This window comes from Somniosus microcephalus, chromosome 17, assembly GCF_052327205.1.
Source record: "Somniosus microcephalus isolate GS21.2 chromosome 17, FLI_Smic_1.0, whole genome shotgun sequence".
In the NCBI taxonomy this organism is placed as follows: Eukaryota; Metazoa; Chordata; class Chondrichthyes; order Squaliformes; family Somniosidae; genus Somniosus; species Somniosus microcephalus.
Genome location: NC_141003.1, coordinates 17,487,522 through 17,506,841, shown reverse-complemented (window position 1 = coordinate 17,506,841; position 19,320 = coordinate 17,487,522). Strand labels below are relative to the sequence as shown.

The 19,320-nt window shown below is 45.3% G+C and overlaps 1 protein-coding gene across 7 annotated transcripts in view; it reads right to left on the bottom strand.

Moving 5' to 3' along the window:
- sox5 (SRY-box transcription factor 5) overlaps window positions 1-19,320 on the bottom strand; it is a 334,975-nt gene that overhangs the window by 127,378 nt on the left and 188,277 nt on the right. For all 7 annotated transcript variants that reach the window (XM_086009986.1, XM_086009988.1, XM_086009989.1 and 4 more), the window contains one exon: window positions 18,085-18,153. In XM_086009986.1, coding sequence (XP_085866112.1) covers window positions 18,085-18,153 — 69 coding nt within the window. The remainder of the gene's footprint in view (window positions 1-18,084; window positions 18,154-19,320) is intronic.

Here is a 19,320-nt window from a genome sequence, read left to right as displayed (position 1 = left end):
CCAGTCATGGGAGCTTGCAAGATCACATTTCGTTGTTCATGTACTTGTGCAATGACAATAAAGTTGAATTATTATTATAATAAAACGACCCAAAACGCTTCACAGGAGCATTATTAGCCACATAAAGAGATATTAACACAGGTGACCAAAAGCTTGGTCAAAGAAGTAGGTTTTACAGACCAACTTAAAGGAGGAGAGAGACAGAGAGGTGGAGAGGTTTAGGGAGGGAATTCCAGAGCTTAGGGCCTAGGCAGCTGAAGGCACAGCCGCCAATGGTGGAGCGATGAATACTGAGGATGCCCAAGAGGCTAGAATTGGAGAAGTGCAGAGATCTCCGAGGGTTGCAGGGCTGGAGGAGATTATAGAGATAGGGTGGGGCGAGGGCCATGGAGGGATTTGAACACAAGGATGAGAATTTTAAAATCGAGGCGTTGCCAGATCGGGAGCCAATGTAGGTCAGTGAGAACATGGGTGATGGATGAATGGGACTTGGTGGGAGTTAGGACACGGGCAGCAGAGTTTTGGATGAGCTCGAGTTTATGGAGGGTGCAAGGTGAGAGGCCAGCCAGCAGAGCGTTGGAATAGTCGAGTCTGGAGATTACAAAGGCATGGTAACAAAATTAAACATGATTCTCCTTTGTGTTAAAAAAAATCCTTCCATGCACAAAATGGTCAAAAGAAACATGACATTCTGGGGTCGATTTTCCCGAAGCTGTCGGGAAGAAGGCGGGACTACAACTTTCGGGTTTTAGTCCCACCTACATCGACGTCCAGCCAATCCGCGCGACTTTCCCTTGATTGACCTTGTTAAGCCCGCCCAGCGGGCTCAGCAGGCCAATTAAGGGCCACCTGGCAACAGGTGACGTCACAGACTACAATTTCATCTGTCAAGAGTTCTTGACAGATGAAATATCAGTGTCTCACAGCTGTTTGAAGCTGTGAAACATTGACAGTCTGAGTTCTAACATGAGTCCTTCTGCACAGACTCAGTTAGAACTCTCAGCAGCACTCAAAGCTGAAGGCTGTCACTTTTGACAGATCACAGCCATTCAGCTTTAAGTGCCAGCTGAGTGATGCACTCCCAACGCCTACAGGAAGAAAGGCTGTTAAGGTAAGTACAGGTAAGTAAAAGTTCTTACACACTTTAGACACACCAAACACACTTACCTTTGCACTCATGCACCCATCACTCACCTGAACACCGACATCGCGACCCCTCCAACTCCTTCAACCCGACGGCCCGACTCCTCTCACCTGGCGTGGTTTGAAGCCGTCGGGAATCCCACACGACACCCCTCAAAATAGGGATTAGGCTAAAAACTGCCTGTTAACAGGCAGTTAATTGGCACTAATCCCTTCCCGCCTGGGGTCGGCGGGTCCCAGTGCTGGGCGGGTACCCGCTGCCTCTGAAACTTGCGTGGAGCGGGGTTTTGGGCGGGATGGTGTCAGGGCCCCCGAATTCGGGATTTCCCCCCCCACCCACACGCCTGAAACCCCGCCTGACGGCTCCAGGAAAATCGACCCCTCTATCTTGGTGGGGAGAAAGGTGTTGCACTTCCCGTTGGTTAGTCAGGAATTGATGTGGATGCTGGTGGAAGGGAGGTCCACTTGCAGGGTTGTCCCACACCATTAACTGAAGAAGGTTATGAGGTGAGAGCCAAGGGTTGGGGGTGGGGGGGATATCATTTTAAATGATTTTTACTAAGATTGTAAGGCTAGCATTAAAAGCCAAGCACATAATAGCCTTTAAGACAGAAGTAGGGAAAGACCTGACATGTGCCGTGTCTGAGCAGCCTGCACATGACCAGCCTATGGATCAGTACCTGCGGTACATGCTAATAAAATACGCTGGAAATATTTGATAACATTTATTGTGTAAACATGTCGCACCTCATCTACATCTGAGCAAAATGATAGTTTTAACCTCTGCCCAGTGCAAATCTGAAAGTCCACTTGAATCTTGTGTGTAGCTGCCTAAAGGTTAACACGGGGTCCTGTAGTCTAAGTTGCAATCTTCCATCATCATCAGTGCATTGCTAATTCTGTAGTACCTGAGCGTGTATCAATTTCAATGTGTAATTTATAATTAAGTAATTAGCTATTCCTCCCCCCCCCCGACCGTTTTTTTTGAAAACTATTACAGCAAAAATATAACTCGATGCAGTGGAGTTGTGTCTCATTAAATGGTGCAATACAGGAATGCAGAGTCCGCAGTGCGAGAAGAAGCCATTCTTGGCTCACTGGAAGAGACAATTAGCCGTGTTTTTGCCTTAGTTTGTTGCCGAATTGAAGTATTATGTGCAACAGCTTGTCCGTCCAGTTTAGTTTCCACCTACACCTTAGAGATGGAATGGGGCTGTTACAGGCTTGTTGCATCTGATCACAAAAACAGTTGCAGGGACAGAAAAAAAATAATAATGGGTTGGTCTAAGCCTTTAATGGCTTGGTCGAAAACACTGGAACAGCTGCAAGCCTTGTCCCAGCCTGTCGTGTTCCCACAATACCTATTGCACGCCAAGTAAAGCTCGAGCCCCATTTTCACTTATCCAACATTGGACAATGTCAATCCGCAGAGTTTACTAAACAAGGGGATTTTTCAATCAGCTCGTACTGATCATCCTTTAAATTTAGCCTTTGCCCTGAAATACTCTGGACAATAGTATTGGATCCATCTGTGCTCCACATTAAACCCTTCTAATCCCGGAAACAACAGCTGTACACTCTAGCCGCGGCACAAAAAAACTTTTTTCCCCGCTCTGTGGGGTTCGGTTGAATTACAAGTGATGTTATCATCAGGCACGACCCACTCTCCAAGACACAAGTTCCCCACTTGCAAAACTCGGTTAACTTGACATATCTGGTGGTCACGATTAAACATCTGCCAAACTTCGGAACATTTCCCGAAAGGAAACAAAATGAAATTCCTTTGTAAAGTTGAACGATATGGATCATTTTTTTTTTAAAGTAGGTTCTAATTTGGCAGCCTGGTGTATACATTTAGCAGTTAAATAATTGTGAGAACAAATCATCTATTGGTATAATTATGCCAATTACAGGTATGTTTCATTAAGAAGACCGGCTTCTGTGAATAACACACAACTGCCAGTAATTAACATGTAATGTGAACACATCTGTTGGTCCCCAAATTCTTCAGTCAGGTAAAGCATTAAGCTGTTAGCAGAAAGAGACTTCAGATAGCATTTGTATTTTTTTTTAGCCCAGTGCTGGGAAAAGGTGTTTTTTTTCCTCTCAAAAGTCTGGTTTTGGGACTTTTTTAATGCACTTTCTCCCGACTGCACAACACGCTAATCTCTTGTTAGCCATATATGTTCTGGCAGTTAATTCTGAATGAGAATAAGCTTGTTGTTTCTGCTTCCTGAGTTCCTTTACTCTCTCAGCTGTTGTCTCTGGTCACTCGCTCTCCACTTATCAATGCCGCAGAACTGCACACTGTCTGAACCTCCACTGGCCAACGTCTGCTGTGATTATTGGAGCCTTCTGCACGTTAAAAGCTCTTCATTACTTCAACTTCAAAAAAACACGGCGCTAACAACCTCCCGACCTGATAGTAATTAATCTTCTCAGACAAAAACAACTGCGCGGAACATATAACAGTCTGTAGCGCACACCTTCAAAGGAGACAATCTGAAAGATTCCTTAGATGGGTTTCAAATAGGTGTCAAGGGATTTTCACCAGGCTTGTCTATAGCAAGTTCAGAATACAGTCCCAGACTTAATGATAACAAGTTAGCTTGGATTACCTCAGACAGAACATTATTTAGGAACTCCCGATTTCCAATTAGGATTATCTTATTTATTCAGTAAAAAAATTGACCACAAAGCTGTCGTATTTGTAAAACCCAACTCGTTCACTAATGTCCTTTAGGGAAGGAAATCTGCTGTCCTTACCAGTCTGGGCCTATATGTGACTCCAGTCCCACACCAATGTGGTTGACTCTTAGCTGCCCTCTGAAGTGGCCTAGCAAGCCACTCAGTTGTATCAAAACTGCTAGCAGCAGTTCAAGAAGGCGGCCCACCGCCACCTTCTCGAGGCAACCAGAGATGGGCAATAAATGCCAGCCTTGCCAGCAATGCCCACATCCTGAAAATATATTGTTTTTAAAGTTCAGCTGCACCACAAACATAAAGCCACACTGGGGTAGATTTTGGTCTGGGCCTGTTTTATGACTTGAAGTCTACCAGAATGAGAAGAAATAGCCAAATATATTGAAACATTCAGGTTTCTTTCCTGTGAAGACCATTTAGAGTGCAATTTTCATAAAGGTTTCTTTCTTTTTCTGATTATTTTCTTCTCTTCCACCCTCTGACAGATGTTGCCCGTCGCTACACTTCTGCCTTCACTAAGACGCATGGGAGAGTTGGGCTGTGGAAATTTCAATTGTCACCTTCGATAATGCTCCGGGCTTGGGTCATTGATGGCCTCTACCTCAAGCTGGGTGAGGTAGAGGCACCACAGCAGAGCAGCACCTCCCAACCTCTTTACCCACATCACAAGCACAAAAAGAAAAAGCGCATCGAGCAGTCTGATGGAGGATGGATGACACTTCCCCAATCTGAGGTGGCAAGGCTCGAGTCAGAAGGTTGTAGGTCCAAGTCCCACTCCAGAGACTTGAGCACATAATCTAGGCTGACACTTCAGTGCAGTACTGAGGGAGCGCTGCACTGTCAGAGGTACCGCCTTTCAGATGAGAGGTTAAATCAAGGCCCCCTAAGTTGGACATAAAAAATCCCATGGCACAATTTGAAGAAGAGCAGGGGAGTTCTCCTGGTGCCCTGGTCAATATTTATTCCTTAACCAACATCACTAAAAACAGATTATCTGGTCATTATCTCATTAATGTTTGTGGGACGTTGCTGTGTGCAAATTGGTTGCCGTGTTTCCTACATTACAACAATAACTACACTTCAAAAGGTGCTTGATTGGCTGTAAAGTACTCCTGAGGATGTGAAAGGCACTATATAAATGCAAGTCTTTCTTTCTGTCCTTTCAATTCAGAGTCAAAAGCACAGCAGCTTAATCTAACAGCCTGATCAAAACATATCTGTTAGAAATCTCTTTAAAAAAAAATATAATCATATATTAGTTATAAAAAGCACAGGGGCCATCCTCCTGGGGGTTATCCTGTCATTGTTTATTTAAAGTAGAAATTTGCTCACAGACTAGTTCATTCAACACACATTCTATTGTGCTTTACTCAACAGAAACAGTCTGTGTGCCACTGGAGTGTTCTCATTAAGAGACTGCCACCATGCAAAAACATTACTTGAGCCTTTGATGAGCTAACAGTACTGCAGTTAGTACTGCTGCCTTGCTAGTCGTGAGGTGATTTCAGATTAATACTGATCCAAGCGTGGTAACTGCCATTCACACCACAGTCGTTCTCTGGACAAGTGTGGGAAAAGAAAGAAAGAACTTGCATTTATATAGCTTCAATAGATAGATATCTAGAAGTAAAAGGCGTCAAGGGGTATGGGGAGAGAGCGGGAATATGGTATTGAGATAGAAGATCAGCCATGATCATATTGAATGGCAGAGCAGGCTCAAAGGGCTGAATGGCCTACTCCTGCTCCTATTTTTCTATGTTTCTATGTTTCACATCCTCAGGATGTCCCAAAGCGCTTTACAGCCAGTGAAGTATTTTTGAAGTGTAGTCACTGTTGTAATGTAGGAAACACGGCAGCTAATTTGTGCACAGCAAGCTCCCACAAACAGCAATGAGATAATGACCAGATCATCTGTTTTGGGGATGCTGATTAAGGGATAAATATTTGGGGAAAAAGTGGGAAGGCGAAGGAGAGGGAGTGGATGCTGACCTTTCACTGGACCTTTTCCCCAGTCAAATAATTAACGGGACTGGGTTTGCACTGCCCTGGTCCAAAGACAGCAATGATACAGAAAAGGGCTGTGGAGTGGAGAAAAGTAACAACAGAAACGTGTTTAAAAATTGCAGCAATGAAAAGATCAGTGTTTGGACTAATTGAGTTTGGCACGATTTTCAAATGAAAGAATATCGGGAGCGAAAATAAATGTCTTTGCACCATCAGCTCACTTCTCAAGCTGTCAAAAAAAACAATGCCTACAATAAATGTTGGGCCAGGCCCGATCTGCTGTCACTGAGATTACAGTATTACAACTGGCTTCTCTCTCAGCGCTGACCTCATGCTACAGGGAATTTTTTTTTTAAACAAAGAGCGATTTCGCGTTTGAAAACTGCAAACCCCTCGATGACATAGTTCCCACTTCTCCCTCAGTAACTTCCGAGTGTCTGGTTTCTTCAACTGACGGCAATAACTCCGTTCGAAACAGGCGTGGATAATTCCCGTGAATTTCCCGCTCAATAAAGAATAGGAAAAAACCCACCGACAATAATCCCCTTTCTCACGTAGGGAATTTCACAGGACAAAGCCGCCTTTGTCTGATATTTCATTAGCAGCTATTGTAGAAAAGGTAGACACATGCTGCATCCTTTTTTATTAGCAGTCTATTAGGCGGCAGATCAGCCTTTACGTCAGGACTACCTGTGGGTGGGCATATCTTTGTGGCCATATGCTGGTGTGTGAATTTCCCGAAATAGCTGCCATTAAATGGGAAACATAAGTTGCTCCTGAGCTACTGCTTCCGTCTGTTGTTAAGTGTGAGTGGGTTATGTAACCAGGCTTCAGCTCGTCGAAAGCAGGTTCCTTGCATGTCTGGGGAAAGTCAATGAATTAGCAGCTGGAGCTGGATGGCTCATTGTAGCGGGCCTTGTGTAGGTGTGTTTCCTGCTGACATTTAGCATGGCTTAGGCAGAGCTCAAATTAAATAAACTTGATACTGCGAGATAATCAAATAAACAAACGCGCCATCACCTCTGATATTCCACCCACTCCCTGTTTACAGCTCGAGAAGAAAGGAAAGTGACCAAGCGGCAAGACACTTTGCTCCCTTGATGATCTGCCTTCAACCTCTTTCAGATTTTCATGTTTCTGTGACTGCATTATGCCCCAAGAGTTATTTCCGATTCACAGACAGTGACTCAGCACAGCACCAATCCTACTGCCCTGGATCTTTTATCTCCTTGCCATTAAATATTGCATTGGAAAATTGAGTTTGAAAATCCATGTGTGCACGCATACATACACACACACACACACACACACACACATATGCACCAACACACATACATGCACCAAAACACACGTGTGCACACACACAAAAGTATGCACACACACAAACACACGCCGAGTGTTAAGATACTTAATAAATATAGAGTCTGTCCAAAATGCCATCTGCTTCAGTATATTAACCCTTCCACCTTCCACACTACAAGCCCTTCGTAATTTCAGCTCCTGCACAAAAAGGATGTGGGAATTCCAGGTTACGGCATCTCCATCAGACAAACAGGTCATCGGATCCTGGGCCCCGCCTGTGAAGCTCAATTTTCAGTAGGTCATGGGTTGCTATCCCTTAACCGACAGACCGTGGACAAGCTGAAGGAAGGGTGAAAGAAGAATCACTTTCAGAGCTGATCAGTGACTGAGATCTGGCACAGGCACAGTGGGACGAGTGGCCTCCTTCTGTGCTGTAAAACGTAGTGGGGTCGTTTTTACGAATGAAGAGTTATGGGTCAGTATTGGGAGAGCATTATGGGAGCACTAATTGATAGCATGTAGAAACAGGAGGAGGCCATTCAGCCCCTCGAGCTTGTTCCGGCATGTAATTAGATCGTGGCTGATCTGTACCTCAACTCCATTGATCCGCCTTTGCTCCATATCCCTCGATACCCTTAACCAACAAAAATTTATCGATCTCAGTTTTGAAAGTTTCAACTGACCCCCAGCATCCACAGCCTTTTGGAGGAGAGAGTTGCAGATTTCTACTACCCTTTTTGTGAATAAGAGCTTCCTGATTTCTCCCTTGAACAGCCTGGCTCTAATTTTAAGATTGCGCCCCCTTGTTCTGGATTCCCCCACCAGAGCAAACAATTTATCTGTGTCTACCCTATCAAATTCTTTTATAATCTTAAATAACTCGATTAGATCACCCCTTAACCTTCTAAACTCACGGATACATTTTGGTAGGAAGAACGAGGAGAGGCAATATAAACTAAAGGGTGCAATCCTAAAGCGGGTGCATGAACAGAGAGACCTGGGGGTATATGAGGACAAATCATTGAAGGTGGCAGGGCAGGTTGAGAAAGCAGTTAACAAAGCATATTGGATCCTGGCTTCATAAATAGAGGTATAGAGTACAAAAGCAAGGAAGTTATGATGAACCTTTATAAAACACTGGTTCGGCCCCAACTGGGAGTATTGTGTCCAATTCTGGGCACCGCACTTTAGGAAGGATGTGAAGGCCTTAGAGAGGGTGCAGAAAAGATTTACGAGAATGGTTCCAGGGATGAGGGACTTCAGTTACATGGAAAGACTGGAGAAGCTGGGGTTGTTCTCCTTGGAGCAGAGAAGGTTGAGAAGAAATTTGATAGAGGTGTTCAAAATCATGAGGGGTCTAGACAGAGTAGATAGAGAGAAACTGTTCCCATTGGCGGAAGGGTCGAGAACCAAAGGACACAGATTTAAGGTGATTGGCAGAAGAACCAAAGGCGACATGAGAAAATACTTTTTTACACAGCGAGTGGTTAGGATCTGGAATGCACTGCCTGAAAGGGTGGTGGAGGCAGATTCAATTATGGCTTTCAAAAGGGAATTGGATAAGTACCTGAAGGAAAAAAATTTGCAGGGCTACGGGGAAAGGGTGGGGGTATGGGACTAGCTGAAGTGCTCTTGCAGAGAGCCGGCACGGGCTCGACGGGCCAAATGGCCTCCTTCTGTGCTGTAACCATTCTATGATTCTAAGGAATGCAAGCCAAGTTTCTGCAACCTGTCCTCATAATTTAACCCTTTAAACCCAAATATGTTAAGCAGAGAATGAGTCTGTATCACAAAGTGTTCTAGATGTATCAGGGGCCACATATGAAGTTCAAATCCATGTTCCCATTAATTTGAAACATCTCAAGTTGTTGATGCTAACTGATCCTGGTGTTTTTGATTTACGATTTTTGCTGAAAAGCCCTTTCCAAATCCCCAGGCCCATGGCATTCAAACGGAACAGGGCAGCCGGTGAGAAATATACGGCCAGAAATTCCTGTTGGGCAGCTGGGCCACTGGAAGTGGGACTCGATAGTCTTTTCCTAGTGATGACCATAGGCAAATGTGAGGTCATCTGCTTTGGACCTACAAAGGATAGAACAGGATACTTTCTAAATGGTGAAAGGCTAAAACCAGTGGAGGTCCAAAGAGACTGGGGGATTCAGGTACATAGAACCTTAAAGTGTCATGAACAGGTACCGGAAATAATCAAAAAGGCTAATGGAATGCTGGCCTTTATATCTAGAGGACTAGAATACAAGGGGGTAGAAGTTATGCTGCAGCTATACAAAACCCGAGTTAGACCACACCTGGAGCACTGTGAGCAGTTCTAGGGAGGAGGCTCGAGTGGAGCATAAACACCGGCATGGACTGGTTGGGCCGAATGGCCAGTTTCTGTGCCGTACATCCTATGTAATCCTATGTAATATGATCCAGCATCAATTGCCATTTGTGGAAGAGAGTTCTAAACTTCTACCACCCTTTGTGTGTAGAAGTGTTTCCTAATTTCACTCCTGAAAGGTCTGGCTCTAATTTTTAGACGATGCCCCCAGTCCTAGAATCCCCAACCAGTGGAATAGTTTCTCTCTATCTACCCTATCTGTTCCCCTTAATATCTTAAAAACTTCCATCAGATCACCCCTTAACCATCTAAATTCTAGGGAATACAACCCTAATTTGTGTAATAGCAAAATACTGCACTCTAATTTCTCTCCATGGATGTTGCCTGGCCTGCTGAGTTTTTCCACTCTATCAAAATCTGTATCCACTCTATCAAAACCTTTCATAATTGTAAAGACCTCTATTAGGTCACCCCTCAGCCGCCTTTTTTCAAGAGAAAGGAGACCCAGCCTATTCATCCTTTCCTGATATGTATACCCTCGCATTTCTGGTATCATCCTTGTAAATCTTCTCTGCACCCTCTCCAATGCCTCTATATCCTTTTTATAATATGGTCAATTGTTAATTTTAAATCGGAGATTGATAGCTTTCTGTTAACCAAAGGTATTAAGGGATATGGGCCAAAGGCGGGTATATGGAGTTAGGTCGCAGATCAGCCATGATCTCATTGAATGGTGGTGTAGGCCCGAGGGGCTGAATGGCCTCCTCCTGTTCCTAGGTTCCTATGTCACAAAGTTCAATTTGATATTGTGATTAAGGCCAGAGGCCTTAAATTTATTTTAAGAATTCCATAAATACAGGAGCAACAGCTATGCCAATACTCAAGAAAAAACAGATTGTTGTGAAATGGGGAATTTGACCAGTTATCTTAAGATTGATTGTGAGGGAAAAACTCAAGAGCATTTCATAGAATACTGTCAAAGTTCAACTGACGATACAGAGGTGATAAGGAGTAGTCAGCATAGACTTAGAAGCAACAGGCTGTGCCTCTCAAAACCAGGGAAATTCTTTGAGGAGGTAGCTGACAAGGTTAATCCAATGGATATCTAATCTACTTGAATTTTCAGAATGCATTTGGTAAAGTTCCACATATGAGGTTTATTGAGATTAATTAATGCTCATGGAATTAATGGCAAATTAGTTAATTGCATTGAAAACTGATTTGGCAATTGAAAACACAAGGTGATGAATAGAGCAAAATACTGACTAGGGCAGGAGTTATTGGAAGCTCCTGAAAGCTCAGGGTCTTCTCCCATTGGCACTGTTTACGAATGATAGGGTGGATACATCCAGTGATATAAAATTTGTTGGTGACACCAAGCTATGAGTCAACGGGAGGTTGAAACAGTGAAAGGGATCTGCACAGATTAGACAGATAGACCAAAGAATGACTGATAAATGTTAATGTGGATGAATGGATTCACATTGGAACAACTGTACACAAGGAAAGATGTCCCTCAGCAAAGGATATGGCCATTCATTCAAAGTGTCCAGTCAGTCAATGAGAAGCTGTTATCAATAAGGCCAATCGAGTATTGCGATGGCTTTCAAAAGGCATTTGATTAGATTTCAAATCAAGTTATTCCACCCTCTTATACATCATTGATGAGACTGCAATTGGAACATTCGGGGTGATTCTCCGATCTGGCACACCCACCAGGAAGTGCATCGCAGGGAATTGTGGCTGTGCAGTCCGTCCTATATGGATGCAATATCCCAGAATGCGGAACCGCGATTTCTCCAATGCCCGCTCTGTGAGTGCCACGCCCCACTGGCAACGAGGGATCTTGCCTACTGTGTGCAGTTTTAGACCCCCTTCCTTAAAAAACACGAGGTGTTGCGGGGGGGGAGTTCAGAGAGGAGCAACAAGGTCAACTCCGCCACTTAGAATTCCAAGTTAGTGACAAGAGCCATAAGTGTAGATTTTTTGGAGTCCAGAGACATGGCAAAGTACCTTGCCCGCCCCGAACAATAGCGGGGACGTTATCTACAATTTTCCATTAAGTGCGCACAGCAGCTGAGGATTCTGAAAATCTACACTAAAGAGATGAAAAGTTTGAGAGGAAACATGCTCACGGTTTCTAAAGCACGGACAGATAATGTAGATGGGAACAGATAAATTAACTTTGACTGTGAGTGCAGAGGATGAGTACAAAATTAATAAATTAGATGGAATTTTACACCACAGAATTGTACACTGGACTGCATTAACAGCTTAACAAAGACCTGGCTGAATGTCTGGTTAGGAATGGAACGGATAGTTAGGAAGATGATTGCAGATAGGGAAGATTGAATTATGTATGGAGCATGGCAGTTCCCGTAGTGTGGAAAGTGTCGTTCCAAGGTGAACGAATAGAAAAGGATAGGAAGTAATGTTAGATGCCCAGAACCTTACAGCACAGAAGGAGGCCATTCGGCCCATCATGCCTGAGTCAGCTCTTTGAAAGAGCTCTTCAATTAGCCCCACTCCCCCACTCTTTCCTCGTAGCCCTGCAAATTTTACCTTTTCAAGTATATATCCAATTCCCTTTTGAAACTTACTATCAAATCTGCTTCCACCGCCCTTTCTGGTAGGTGGGTATTTTTTGCTTGATTTACCTGCAGGTCCAAGAAGCAGTCCGACAAAGCCTTGCTTCAGGAGACCAAAAGGTTTATGATAGAGGCCGTGATAGAACGGATTACATCGGATTTGTAGAATGAACAAGCTTGACTGGCTAAATGGCCTTTTTTTTTTGCGTTCCATGATTTCTAACGTTATCAGCCTCCCAGCCACTAAAGGTTACGCTTGCTTTAAAACATGTAGAACAAAAACAACACAACTTGCATTTACATAGCACCTTTAACGTAGTAAAACGTCCTAAGGTGCTTCACAGGAGAGATCACCAAACAAAATTTGACACCGAGATATTAGGACAGGTAACCATAATCTTGCTCAAAGAGGTAGGCTTTAAGGAGCGTCTTAAAGGAGGAGGTGTAGCGAAGCGGAGAGGTTTAGGGAGGGAATTCCAGAGCTTAGGGCCCAGGCGGCTGAAGCGGGGATGCGCAATAGGCCAGAATTGGAGGAGCGCAGAGATCACGGATCATTAGGGCTGGAGGAGGTTACAGAGATAGGGAGGTGGTGGAAAGAAAGGCCTTTGAATCAAAGACAGGAGATTTTCAGCTTCCACTCATGTTAGTTGTACAATATTCAGAAGTTTTTTGCTCATGCTGCTACAGGTTTTGAGTTATTGTTTAATAGTTGCTTAATAATCCCTGCGAAAAATTGGTTTAATAACTGATTTTGCCTTTGCACTCTCTGTCAACGCATCCACAGTCATTTTTCTGATGTGTGCAACACAGTTTATTGGTTAACACTTGTGCAGCTCCTAAAATGCAGAACTGAAATCATATTTCTGCAATAACAATCTCACAATATCGCACTGCTGTCATCCATCAGTTTCCCAACTAAAAATAGTTTTAAAAAAGAACAAATGAAATACGGAATGATAAGGGGCCTCATTTGAAACCAATCGCCGCAAGACCTTAACGCCCAGAAAAATACGTCTGTGTCTTGTGAACAATTATTTTGAACCCGTTAACTTGCTGTCTCTAGCTATCCTGAGCCCAAGCTTACTTGCTCAACAAAAAAAAGAAAAATCGGAGAATACCTGCTTTTCTCATCCACTCTCTGATTTAAATGCTGCGGGACGTTTTGCAGTGTAAAGGCGTGATATAAGTGCAAGTTGTTGTAGCCATGTGAAAAAAAGACTTGCATTTCCATAGCGCCTTTCACGAACTCAGGATGTCCCAAAGCGCTTTACAGCCAATGAAGTACTTTTGAAATGTAGTCATTGTTGTAATGTAGGAAACGCGGCAGCCAGTTTATGCACAGCAAGCTCCCACAACCAGCCTTGTGAGTGATGACCAGATAATCTGGGGTTTTGTTTTAAGTGATGTTCATTGAAGGTTAAATATTGGCCAGGTCTTTGGGGATAATTCCCCTGCTCTTCTTCGAAATAGTATTGTGGGATCTTTTATGTCCACCTGGGAGAGCAGACGGGGCCTCGGTTTTAACGTCTCATCCGAAAGACGACACCTCCGACAGTGCAGCACTCCCTCAGCACTGCACTGGAGTGTCAGCCTAGATTTTTGTGCTCAAGTCTCTGGCGTGGGACTTGAACCCATGACCTTTGTGACTCTGAGGCGAGAGTGCTGCCCACTGAGCCACGGCTTGAGAGTTTTCTATACGTTAAAGATGCTGTACGACTGTAAGCTGTTGCTGCCGAAGAGGTGGTGAGCTGGCTGCCTATCCAAAATTCAGCTCCTATACCACCCGCTCTTAAAACATAGTGGCTGTTATAATAAAAACATCAATCAAATGGGGTGGGGAGGCATTGAATATCATGCATTCGCATGGAAAGAAGGAAATAACTTGCATTGATATAATGCCTTTCACATCCCCAAGACGTCCAAAAGCACTTCACAGCCAAAGAAATACTATTGAAGTGTAGTTCAACAAACATCACTAAAAAGCAGATGATCTGGTCATTATCTCATTGCTGTTTGTGGAACCTTGCTGTGCACAAGTTAGCTGCTGCATTTCCTACATTACAACAGTGACTACACTTCAAAAAGTACTTCATTGGCTGTAAATCGCTTTGAGACGTCCTGAGGTCATGAAAGGTGCTGTAGAAATGCAAGTCTTCCTTTCTTTTACATATAAACATGCAGAGAAGTGCTCACACAAATATAAACATTCAGACATAAGCACACATGCGCGTACACGCACACACACACATACACACACACACACACACACGTGCGCAGACGCACACACATGCACACGCACGCACACAATGCTTGTACACATGCATTAAAAATACTTTTTATTAAAACCACAGAGACTGAATGTCAGGGGAATACATAACTTAAGAAGCAAACACAAACATGCAGAGCTCAGCGATTGGCTTATCTGTTAATTAGGTGGGCAAAGGGGCCGCTTTGACTCATTACAAAAAACGCACTGTCTCCCTTTTTTCAGGGTGGGGGGGGGGATGCTCAATGATTCTCAGTAGTAGCCCCCTTCCCGAGCCCCTTGTTAAACAGCGCGGCAACCCAAAGGTCTCAGTTCTTAAAACAGCAGGCCCGGTAATGTTCAAAATCTGCAGCAGAGTCACGGCACTCAGTTGTGTGTTGAGTTCCCAGGGGTTTCGCTGCAGACATTGGGTGGGGTCCCATTCTGGTAAGCGATAGGACATCAGCTGCGATGGCTTCTGTGAGAAGCAATTGTTGAGTCGCAGGCCTGAGCTCTCAGTTGTTTGGGAAAAGGTTGCAAAGTCATGGGAAACACTTGCTTTCTTTTTTTTGAGCTGGGGCTGCTTCAGTGAATAATGTGAGTCAACATTTAAAATTTTATGGAAACAGCTGCTGCTGACACACAATGATTTACCGCAGAAAGATCTCAAGCCAAAAGGGTACAGTTCTTCCCTCTCCATTTCAGTACTCTTTATGGTAGCGTATCCACAAGCAAGCAGTGATGGACTTTAAGGACTCCGGAGTTGTAATATAAACTGCTTAGCTTAACTATCACAGTAGTGAATAAATAAAGTAAACAGTAAATGGCAAATGGAGGCAGTTCACTGGTGAGACCCGCTCCAGAGACTCGAGCGCATAATCTAGGCTGACACACCCAGTGTAGTACTGAGGGAGTGCTGCACTGTCGGGGGTGCCGTCTTTCAGAGGAGACGTTTAACCTAGACTGCCCTCTCAGGTGGATGTAAAAATCCTATGGCACTATTTTGAAGACTAGCAGGGGAGGTCTCCCCAGTCCCCTGGCCAAATATTTACCCCTCGACCAACAGCACTAAAAAACAGATGCTCTGGTCATTATCACATTGCTGTTTGTGGGATCTTGCTGTGTGCAAATTGGCTGCCGCGTTTCCTGCATTACAACAGTGACTAGTACTTCATTGGCTGTAAAGTGCTTTGGGACTCCCTGTGGTCGTAAAAGGTGCTGTATAAATGTATCTTTCTTTTTTCCTTCCTTGATGCAGCAGTGGATCGCATGTATAAACCTTCATTTCAATAGCTCGGACTTGAACGCAGCCCTGTCCCTGGCACTCACTATATACCTGACACCGAGGTCAGTTGTTAAATTGGTATTCTGTCCTGTTTGCGCAACGCTTTGTCAACTACTTTAGTTGGCACCGGAGGAATCCAGAAGTAATGATGGATTTTCAGACTCTCCGAGGCTCCATGAATTACTGGGAACCAAAAAAAATGGCCATCTTCATAAATCAGACTGACCACTTTATCCACGGCTTTTTTAGTATCTGTTGAGAAGTTTCCTGATCTCGATCACTAAACAGTCAGTGAAGTTCCCTCCGCAACTGTACCCTGTTACCCCACTACAAGAGAGCAACTCGATAAACTGATCAGCAGCAAATCTTTTGCTGCACGACAGCTTAGTCACAGAGCGAGTTTGGCCAGCTCGACAGGTTCAGTAGGTGGTGTAGCAAGGGACATCACCTCAGAGAGCATCATAGGCTGACAGTACCAGTGCCAAGCTGCAGAGGTTAGATGTTCAGAGAGAAGGTGTGGGTCAGTCCGTAGGGAATAACAGACTGCCCACCACCCTGAAAGAAATAGTAAGGTGGCACTCCATCCACCACCTTTAAACATTCACTCCCTCCACCACCGGCGCACCATGGCTGCAGTGTGTACCATCTACAAGATGCACTGCAGCAACTCGGCAAGGCTTCTTCGGCAGCATCCCCCAGACCCACGACCTCTACCCTAGAAGGACAAAGGCAGCAGGTGCATGGGAACATCACCACCTCCAAGTTTCCCTCCAAGTTACACGCCATCCTGACTTGGAAATATAGCGGCTGTTCCTTCATCCTCACTGGGTCAAAATCCTGGAACTCCCTCCCTAACAGCTCTGTGGGAGCACCTTCACCACACGGGCTGCAGCGGTTCAAGGCGGCGGCTCACCACCACCTTCTCAAGGGCAATTAGGGATGAGCAATAAATGCTGGCCTTGCCAGCGATGCCCACATCCCAGAACGAAAAAAAAACACAAGTGCAGCAACATGGGACCTGAGGACAAGAAGACCCCCCCCGAGGAAGTGAAAGGCAGGAAATCGGGAATAGTATTAAAAAGAGAAGCTCTACCTCCCACTGTGGCTCAATGACTAACCTTACCTGTGCCACCAAGCCAATGCAGACCAAGTCCTTGGTCAATCCCTGATTGGTGCTGATTGGCCAATGTCTGTCAGGGTGGTTTTGGTGGGAGTGAAAGAAAGGAAAGATTTGCATTTATGTAGCGCCTTTCGCCACCTCAGGATGTCCCACAACGCTTTACAGCCAATTAAGTGCTTTTTGAAGTGTGGCCACTGTTGTAATGTAGGAAATGCGGCAGCCAAATTGCACACAGCAAGATCCCACAAACAGCAATGAAAGAGGTATTGGTTGAGGGATAAATATTGGGCAAGACACCAGGAGAACTCCCCCTGCTTTTTGTCAAATAGTGCCATGGGATCTTTTACACCCACCTGAGAGGGCAGGTGGGACCTCGGTTTAATGTCTAATCCAAGAGATGGCACTCTTCGACAGTGCAGCGCTCCCCCAGTATTGAAGGGCCAGCCTAGATTTTGTGCTCAAGTCCCTGGAGTGGGGCTTGATCCCACAGAACTTTGAGCTTTGCTGAGCTTAGAAGGATGTAAAAAAAAGCAGACTACAGTATATATTCATTGAAAACGGAGGGAAGAAGTCTCAGGTGGTGAAATGCACTTCCTACTGTGGAAATGACTGGATCCCAGGTCCGATTCCCAGGCCGTGCTGAGCAGCTGATATCAGATGGGGGATGGTGGGGGTGGGGAAGGTTGTAAAATTGCTCCTAGCTCCCCTGGGTTAATGGGAGGAGAAGGTCAGCCACGCCACAGTAGACGTGTGTGTGTGTGGGTGTTGGGCGAGAACGGGATAGGGCTTGACTGTGCAGCACCCTGCAGTCAAATATCCCGTCAGCAACGTCTAGACACACAGCTGGAACCTGGGTGAATCATGCCCGCAGGTGTCCGTGGTCTCAGGAGAACACAGCGGCGGAGGGGGTGAACGGGGGGGGGATTGGAGAAAAAAGAAAGAAAACTAGCGGGAAGTGCAGCCTTGCGAGACTGGGTGGACACTGCTACAGCAGACATGGAGAGGGTGATGGGAACCAGCGTTGAGGCGGTCAGGACAACCTCTCTGAAACGTTCACAGGCCCGAGCCTGCTGCCAAAGTATGAATCCCCTGTTGGGTTGTCTGGCTGATCTGCCTGCATCTTCAGAGCAAATGCAAACAGCAGGTTTTTGCGGTTCCAGAACATACAAAATATGTTCTGGCTTCCTGTAAAAGCTTGTTGGGAGAGCTCGCAGCAATCTCGCGCCCGCCCCCGCCCCCCCTCCCCGCCTGCCCCCCTCCCCCCTCTGTGAGGGTCCTTCAGAAAACGTTTCTCTCCAGCCCGGAGATAAGACAATGCGTCAATAACAATGTAACCCAAAGAGGCTGAACTCTGACCTGGATCTGCTGCTGAAGGAGGTTGATCTTGTGCTGTTGTTGTAGCAGCTGCTGCTGTTGCCTTGCGATCTGTGAGAGAGGACGAGGGATAAGATTGCTTTAGCGTCAATATAAAGCAACTGCATCGTTATTCTACAATATTTTATTTTTGTTTCCATGTTTGTCCCATTACCACCCGCTTTTGCCTTGCTCCATCAGCGCTTTTGTCATTTGATCACTCCTGCCCTCCGCCCTCTCACAGATTCTCCCTTTTGTTCTTTTCCTGCCCCCACCCTTTTCCCTGGCTCCGTATTTGATTAAAAGCTGTTACATCTCAAACATCTTCCAGTGCTGACGACAGGTCATCGAGCTGAAACGTTAACTCTGTTTCTCTCAACACAGATGCTGCCTGACCTGCTGAGTATTTTCCAGCATTTGCTGTTTTTTATTTCAGATTATTGCTCTTCGGAAGAGCTGGCGGAGACTGGATGGGCCGAATGGCCTCCTTCTGTGCTGTACTATTCTAGATTCCCTGCAGCTGCAGTAGTTTGCTTTGGTTTCGTTATTCTACAAGGTGCTCGAGTTGCACTGGGACCTTCCACTTCCCCGCACACTGCCCGCGCGGTTTGCTGCCCGTTAAAAGGCGGCAGCGGGAAATCGGAACCTTCCGACTGCACAAGGGGAGGGGGCCCCGGGCCTGTTTGCGATGGATTTAGGTTTCAAATTCTGGCTTTCCCCCTCCCCCCCCGCCCCCAAAATACATCGGAACTTGCCTTCCTTCAATTGAATTTGCAAATGTTAAGTTTAATTTTTATTTTCTGTTCTCTGGCACTGAGTGCACTGACCTGTCCCCGGGGTCATGACTCCACAGCAGTTTTACATGCATGAGCCTAAATAGCCACGGTCAGGGAGCTATTCGACCAAGTGTGGGGGGGGGGGGGGGGAGGGGGCATCACAGTCGAGCCCAGTCCTGCCCTCGCCGGACATCCACAAATTCACGAGTTCTAGCAGGAGACACTGGTTAAGAATTAGGAAAAAGAACCTGCATTTACGTAGCACTTTACAGCACCTCAGGACGTCCCAAAGCACTTTACAGCCAATGTAGTACTTTTTGAAGTGTAGTCACTGTTGTAATGTAGGAAACGCGGCAGCCTATTTGCGCACAGCAAGATCCCACAAACAGCAATATGATAATGACCAGATCATCTGTTTTAGTCATAGTGGTTGAGGGATAAATATTGTCCAGGACACTGGGGC